At 62.2% G+C, this 7,781-nt stretch overlaps 1 protein-coding gene across 1 annotated transcript; it reads right to left on the reverse strand.

Annotated features, from left to right (window-relative positions):
* Positions 1–812: 812 nt before the first annotated feature.
* On the reverse strand, positions 813–2,896 carry LOC142420683 (nuclear receptor subfamily 2 group F member 1-A-like). Its single transcript, XM_075524862.1, has 2 exons — positions 2,323–2,896; positions 813–1,591 (listed from the first exon to the last, which is right to left on the reverse strand). The coding sequence occupies exons 1-2, from the start codon at positions 2,831–2,833 to the stop codon at positions 1,317–1,319; spliced, it is 786 nt and encodes a 261-aa protein (XP_075380977.1). The 5' UTR covers positions 2,834–2,896; the 3' UTR covers positions 813–1,316.
* Between the last annotated feature and the right edge of the window lie 4,885 nt (positions 2,897–7,781).

Below are 7,781 nucleotides of genomic sequence, written 5' to 3' on the forward strand. Positions count from 1 at the left end.
CCCCCCTGGCCGTTTCGCCCCAACCCGCCCCTCGCCCTGAAAGAGGGGGAAAGAATCCACACCCACAGACACCCCCTGCAGTGCCCCGTGCCCGGCCTGGGGGGCCCAGCCCTGGGGGGTCCCCAGCCCTGGGGGGTCCCCGTCCTTGGGGGGTCCCCATCCTTGGGGGTCCCACCCTTGGGGGTCCCAGCATTGCGGGGTCCCCAGCCTTGGGGGGTCCCATCCTTGGGGGGTCCCCGTCCTTGGGGGTCCCACCCTTGGGGGTCCCAGCATTGGGGGGTCCCCGTCCTTGGGGGGTCCCAGCGTTGGGGGGTCCCCATCCTTGGGGGTCCCATCCTTGGGGGGTCCCCGTCCTTGGGGTGTCCCCATCCTTGGGGGTCCCACCCTTGGGGGTCCTAGCGTTGGGGGGTCCCCGTCCTTGGGGGTCCCATCCTTGGGGGTCCCAGCATTGGGGTGTCCCCATCCTTGGGGGTCCCACCCTTGGGGGTCCCAGCGTTGGGGTCCTCTGTTGGGGTCTCCATCCTTGGTGTCCCCATCTTGGAGGGGTCCCATTCTTGGGGTCCCACCGTTGGAGTCCAATCCTTGGTGTCCCCATCCTCGATGTCCCCATCTTTGGGGTCCCCATCTTTGGGGTCCCATCATTGGGGTCCAATCCTTGGTGTCCCCATCTTTGAGGGTCCCATTCTTGGTCTCCCCATCTTTGGGGTCCCACCGTTGGAGTCCAATCCTTGGTGTCCCCATCCTCAATGTCCCCATCTTTGGGGTCCCCATCTTTGGGGTCCCATCGTTGGAGTCCAATCCTTGGTGTCCCCATCTTTGAGGGTCCCATTCTTGGTGTCCCCGACCATGGGGTCCCATCGTTGGGGGTCTCCATCCTTGGTGTCCCCATCTTTGGGGTCCCATCGTTGGAGCCCAATCCTTGGTGTCCCCGTCCTCGATGTCCCCATCTTTGGGATCCCCCATCCTTGGGCTCCCCTCCTTGTGGTCCCCAACCATGGGGTCCCATCTTTGGGGTCTCCACCCTTGGTGTCCCCATCTTTGGGGGTCCCATTCTTGGTGTCCCCATCGTTGGGGTCCCATCGTTGGAGTCCAATCCTCGGTGTCCCCGTCTTCGGGGTCCCATCGTTGGGGGTCTCCACCCTTGGCGTCTCCACCTTTGGGGGTCCAATCCTTGGCCTCCCCATCGTTAGGTTCCCATCCTTGGAGCCCAATCCTTGGCGTCCCCACCCTTGATGTCCCCGTGGTTGGGATCCCCCATCCTTGGGGTCCCCATCCCGGGGCGGGGCGGGGCGGGGCGTGGCGGGGCGGGGCGTCCGTCACTGCACGGGGCCGTAGGGCCAGTTGAGGGCGGCGCCGGCCAGCAGCATGTCGCGGATGAGGGTCTCGATGGGGGTCTTGCCCACCAGGCGGCTGAAGAAGAGCTGCTGGATGCCGGGGGCGGACACGCTGCGCAGGGCGGGCAGGCGCAGGAGCAGGCGCCCGAAGCGGCTGGGCTGCCCGGGGTGCTGCCGCCGCACGTGCTCCTCCAGCGCGCACTGCGACTTCTCCTGCAGGCCGGCCACTTGCCCCGGGTCCGACAGCCCCGCCGCGTCTGCCGGCCCGGGGGGAGACTGAGGCGCGGCGGGGAGCCCGCCCCTTTGGCCCCGCCCCGCTCCGCCCCTCCTCTGTCTCCCCCGCCCCGCTTAGCCCCGCCCAGCCCGGGCCCACCGTTGTTAATCGAGCCCTGCCCCCGAGCCCCGCCCCGTTAAGCTCCACCCCATTTAGCCCTGTCTCATTAAGCCCCACCCCGTTAAATCCCACCCCATTAAGCCCCACCCTATTTGGCCCCACCCCGTTTAGCCCCACCCAGTCATCCCCAGCCCATTCATTCCCCGCACATCCATTGATGCCCACCGCCTTGGGGCCACACCCCCTTGGGGCCGCACCCCCTTTGGGGCCACACCCCCTTAAGCCCCTCCCCATCAAGCCACACCCCATCAAGCCCCGCCCCGTAAAGCCACGCCCAGTCACCCCCAGCCCATTCATTCCCTGCACACCCATCAACGCCCACCCCCTTGGCACCCCACCCCATTAAGCCCCACCCCATTAGAACCCCACCCCCTTGGCACCCCACCCCATTAAGCCCCACCTCGTTCAGCCACGCCCCCTTTCGCCCCACCCACGCCCAGCCCATCCATTCCCCGCACACCCATCGACGCCCACCCCCTTGGAGTCTCACCCCCTTGCCCCCCGCCCCACCCTTAAGCCCCGCCCGCGACCCCACCCTGTTAAGCCCCTCCCCCTCGCGGCCCCGCCCCCCTCCCCCAAGCCCCACCCCCTCACCGGGGGAGAAGAGGGCCACGGCCTTGAGGCAGGCGTACTCGGCGGCGTCGACGTGCAGGGCCTTCAGCTTCTCCACCTGCTCCTGGAAGAGGCGGATGTGGTCCATGAAGGCGACCACGCGGTCGGCGGCCATGGGAGCGGCGTGGAGCCCGGCGGCCGCCAGCAAGGGCGCGGCGTGCAACGGCAAGGCCGACTGCGCCGCGTTCAGCACGAAGAGCTCGCTCCAGCCCAGGCGGAGCAAGGCTACTTGATCCGAAAGCTGCAAGTCCGGGAAGAAGGGGATGCCCTTGGCCCATTCGATGGCGCTGAAGAGGAGGCGGGCGGCCAGCTCGCAGATGCTCTCGATGCCCACCACGCCGCTGGGCTGCAGGCACTGGGCGCCGTAGCGAGCCGGGGGGTACGGTTCGGCGCGGAGCAGCAACGAGATGAAGCCGCTTAAGTAGCCGTGGCCGCCGTAGGGGTCCCCGGGGACCACGGGGTATTGGCCGGGGCTGCTCGGGGCGTGAGCCATGCGGCCTCGCTGCACGGCTGCGGAGGGGAGCAGGAGGTCAGCACCCCAACCCCCCCATCGCCATCACCCCTCTGTGTGTGTCCCCCCCCCCCCCCCCATTCCCCAGGGGTTAAATACACCAGGCTGGGGCGCACCCAGGGGTGCAGGGTGGGTGCTAGAGGGTCCCCAGGGGATGATGACCCACAGGGTGCTAGGTGGTCCCACAGGAAAATCCTCTGTGGGTGCCCCCCCACCCATGGTAGAGGGGGGGGACGACGTGCCACCCGGGATGGGGACAAATCCCCCCGCCCCGGTGACCCCCCCCCGGCTGGCCGTCCGCCAGCTCCCACCCGGCTTCTCCTCCAGCACGGCCTTAAAATACAGCATGCCGGATTTGGGGGACACCCCCCCCCCCCCATGCAAGCATTTGGGGGTCACCCCCTTCTTACAAGGGGATGGTGCCAAGGAGGTGCTGTGGGTGCCCCCCCCAAAGTGCCAGCACCTGGAAGGGGAGGGGGACAGGAACTCGCCCCGTGAGTTTTTTGCACTTTGGGCTTAAAAACCCCCAAATTATTGGGGGGTTTTTTTTTGGCGATGCCGTGTGGCGGGTGGGGGTCCAGCCAGCCTCCTCCTCCTCCTCCTCCCCGGTCCCCCCCGCTCGCCCCCCGCAGCGGGGGCAGGCTCTGAGCCAGGCTTAGCCTAATGCGGCGTGACAGTCCCGAGTGTCAGCCAGCGGTCGGGATTGGGGGCCGTGGGAACGGGGGGGGGGTCCCCGGGGATCGGGGGTCCCCCAGGATCGGGGTGCCGGGGTCTCCTCCCGCTCTTGCCCCAGCCCTCGGGGTGCAGCGTGCGGCCCCGGCTCTCCCCAAACGCTCCCTCTGCTCTGCATGGGCCCGGCGGCGTTTGCGGGGTGCGGCCCCCTCCTCGCCACCCATACACCCCCAAAACCCCCTTTGCAACCCCCCCGGCCCCCTTTGCATCACCGCGACCCCCCTTTGCATCACCACCAGCCCCCCTTTGCATCACCACGAACCCCAAACCCCCTTTGCCTCACCCCAAACCCCTTTTGCATCACCACGAACCCCAAACCCCCTTTGCCTCACCCCAAACCCCCTTTGCCTCACCCCCAAACCCCTTTTGCATCACCACGAACCCCAAACCCCCTTTGCCTCACCCCAAACCCCCCTTTGCATCACCACCAACCCCAAACCCCCTTTGCATCACCACCAACCCCCCAACCCCTTTTTCCCCCCCCTTTTTGGCAAAACAATTGCTTCAAACCATTGGGTGCATCCTGGAAGGAAACGAGCTTCTTTTAGCCCCAAAAAAAGGACAGGGAGGGCTTCCTCCCCGGCTCCAGCCACCCCGGCTCCCCCGGCCGCTGGCAGGGCCGGATCCAGCAGCCGAACAAGCCGATGACCCCCGAACCGGCTCCCTTGGCCCAGCCGCAGGATCAGGCCTCGCGTTCCCCGTGTCTCATCCCGGATGATTTTCGGGAAGCCAAAATTCCCTCCGCCTTTCCCAGCCAAATCCTGCGCCCGGGGCTTGAGCCCTCGGCGTCCTTAGGGAATAAATTCAGCCCAAAGCAGCGCTTGGCTCCCGAGCCGCCGGTTTCGGTGCCGCTTTTGGTGCCGGATTCGGTGCCGGATTCGGTGCCAGTTCCCAGCCGGGAACGCCGGGATAAGGGGCACCACGGGGATCACGAGCCAGCGGGTTCGGGGCTCTCCAACTCGAGCTGGAGCAGCCCTGCTCCGGCACGGCCGGCGATGCTGTGATCAGATGGGGAAACTGAGGCACAGAGCGGCCGAGCCCAATAAATTAAATCCCCGGGGAGGTTTACCCCCCCCCCCAGTGCTTTTCCAGCGGCATCTTTAAGGCATCCGCGGCGTTTCCGCACGCCTGGAGATGCCGCATCCCGCGGCGGCTTCACGCACATCTCGGGGCGGCTGGGAGCCCCCCAAAAACCTGAGCCAAGAGGGGGTGCAGGGAGGGGGCTCTGCCTGGGGAATAACACCATGCCGGGGGAGCGGCTGCGGCCGTGCCCATCGCACCGGATCCCGGTGTTAACCAGCAACAGCAGCTTGTGGCAATTCTGAATTAAAACAAAGATAAAAAAAGAAAAAAAAAAAAAACCCAAACCAAAACCAACCCCAAAAGCCCAAATCTGACCCCAAACGCCCCCGCTACGCCGGGGTTCTCCCGGGCAGGGTTCTCCCGGAGTTTTTTTTCCCCCAGGGATTTAAGCCCCGGCTCCGGCCGCGTGAAGCGGGTGGAGGTTTGCTACGAGCGGGTCTCGCTGCACCCAGGACCGCTGCAAAAAATCCCCCCCCCCCACCCCAGCCCAGACATCCAACCGGCCTTTTTGGGGAAGAAAAGGGAAAATTGAGGGTTAGGCTTGAGCTGATTTTATCCCTGACCCTGGTCCCACCTAATCCACACTTATTTGTGCAAGCCGGGATGCGATGCCGCGGCCGCGCCGGGGTGCCGGGTGTTCCCTTTCCCACCTCCCACGGCAATTTTCCACCTTATCTGAACCTTTGTGATTTTATTTGTTATGCCGGAAAAAGGCAACTTTTGAATTTTGGGGATTTTCTTTTTAATGCTAACAAAGGTGACTTTCCCGGTGGGAGCATCGCTGTTGCCGAAGGACCAACCCATCGGCACCAGCTCGAGGGGCTGCAGGATAAATCCCCCGTTTGGCGGATAAGGCAGAGCAAGGGGGGGATCAAGCGGCTGAGCCCAGCCTGGGCCCTCGCTAGAATTATTTATAAATATTAAATTTATAAATAAGGACCCCCAGGTCCTTATTCAAGCAGGGAGGATGCTGCACGGCAGAGATTCGGCACCGAGGTTTCGGCACGACGGCGAAGCCGTTGCCCCAGCGCACCATTTACGGGCTTAAAAAAAAAAAAAACCAACCCAAAAAATCTGCTTTAAAGCTGCTGCTTTTCCAGGGGGAAAAAAAATAAATCAAATCAACCCAAAATGTGATGATGGGGCTGGTTGGAGGCAGAGGGACCGGCACATGGCATATCGCTGGGAGCTTGAAATGTGATTTTAATCCCGGTCACGCTAAGTATTCAGACTAATTAACTTCAGATTTACTGGACGCCCCTCCCAAAAAGCCGAATTCTTAATCTTTTAAAGAATATCTGTATTATTGCCCTCTAATCCCCGGGTTTTTTAACAGCCACGGCCCTGGGCTACGTGTAACGGAGAGGAAAAGTAAATTGGCCCCGTCTCGGCATAGAGCCGGACCGATAAACCGAGCCTAAGCTGAGCCCAGGAGAAATTTCAAGTTGAAAAGAGGAGTTTATAGGATGATATAATTAAGCGGAATAAGAAACGCGTTCCCTCGGCGGAGCCGTTCCCCGCGGGAAAAGCCAAAAAACCAACGAGTGGGGGGGTTCATCCCCTTGAGGGCGAAGTCGGGGAGAGGAGGGAGCCCCGCGAGCGCGAAGGGGGGATGAGGCTGAATTTGGGGTGGCAAAAAGGAGGCGCGAGCCGAAGCCCCGGGGAGGACGGAGATGGGCTCGGGGGCTCGGCGGCGCCGGGCGATGCTCGGCCGCTGCTTCCCCCTGATTTGGGGAGATTCTCCCCGAAACGACGGGGCCGAGGGATGGGGGAGGATGAAGAGCGCCGGAAAAAATGAAAGAGAAGAGGGAGAGGAGTTTTCTCTTTCTCTTTTCCCCCTTTTTCTTTCTCTTTCCTTCCCTGCCAGCCCTTCCTCACCCGCTTTCACTTTCTTTCTTTTACTTTCCCTTTCTTTCTTTTACTTTCCCTTTCTTCAGGCGCTCCTTTCTCTTTCTCTCCCTTCCCTTTTTCTTTCTCTTTCTCTTTTTGGTTTCTCTTTTCTGCTCTCGCCCGATCTCACCTTTCTCTTTCTCTTTTGTCCGTACCGGGCGGGCTCGCGCGCTCCCGTCCTCCTGTCCCCTCTCCGTCCCCGTCCCCTTTTTGTTCCTGCACTTTTTCCTCCCCTTTTTTCCTCCCTTTCCCCTTTTTCTTCTATTTTTGCTCCCTCTTGCTCTTTTCCGCTTTCCCCCTCCCCTTCTTTTCCGCCTTCGCTCTCGCTCTTCCTCGCTCTCGCCGTTCTCCTTTTAGCACCCGCTCCCTCCTTTGCACCCCCTCTCCTTCTCCATCCCCTCTCTTTTTTTTGCGTCCCCTCTCCTTTTGCGCTCTCTCCTCTTCTTTTCCACCCTCTCGCCTTTTCCAGCCGCCTTTTGCACCCCCTCTCCCTCCTCTCCATCTCCGCTCCCTCTTTCCCATCCCCTCTCCTTTTGCACCCTCTCCCTCTTTCCCATCCCCTCTCCTTTTGCACCCTCTCCCTCTTTCCCATCCCCTCTCCCTCTTTTCCATCCCCTCTCCTTCTTCATCCCCTCTCCTTCTTCATCCCCTCTCCTTCTTCATCCCCTCTCCTTCTTCATCCCCTCTCCCTTTTCCACCCTCTCTCCTTTTCCATCCCCTCTCCCTCTTTTCCATCCCTTCTCCTTTTTTTCCATCCGCTCTCCCTTTTCCCTCCCCTCGCCCTCTTTTCCACCCTCGCTCCTTCTTTTCCACCCTCTCCTTTTCCATCTCCTCTCCTTCTTTTGCACCCTCTCTCCTCCTTTTGCACCCCCTCTCCTCCTTTTGCACCCCTCTCCTCCTTTTGCACCCTCTCCCCCTCTTTTGCACCCTCTCTCCTCCTTTTGCACCCCCTCTCCTCCTTTTCCATCTCCTCTCCTCCTTTTCCATCTCCTCTCCTCCTTTTCCACCCTCTCTCCCTCTTTTCCACCCTCTCCCCCTCTTTTCCACCCTCTCTCCTCCTTTTGCACCCCCTCTCCTCCTTTTCCATCTCCTCTCCTCCTTTTGCACCCTCTCTCCCTCTTTTGCACCCCCTCTCCTTCTTTTGCACCCTCTCTCCTCCTTTTGCACCCCCTCTCCTTTTCCACCCGCTCCCCCTCTTTCCCACCCGCTCCCCTTCTTTCCCACC

Source organism: Mycteria americana, chromosome 25 (assembly GCF_035582795.1).
Source record: "Mycteria americana isolate JAX WOST 10 ecotype Jacksonville Zoo and Gardens chromosome 25, USCA_MyAme_1.0, whole genome shotgun sequence".
In the NCBI taxonomy this organism is placed as follows: domain Eukaryota; kingdom Metazoa; phylum Chordata; class Aves; order Ciconiiformes; family Ciconiidae; genus Mycteria; species Mycteria americana.

Bases quoted from the DNA above. Each gene is read 5' to 3' on its own strand.
- LOC142420683 (XM_075524862.1), bottom strand. From the start codon at position 2,833: ATGGCTCACGCCCCGAGCAGCCCCGGCCAATACCCCGTGGTCCCCGGG. The intron at 1,592-2,322 runs GTGAGGGGGTGG...CCGGGCCGGCAG, and splicing joins CGTGGCCCTCTTCTCCCCCG to ACGCGGCGGGGCTGTCGGAC.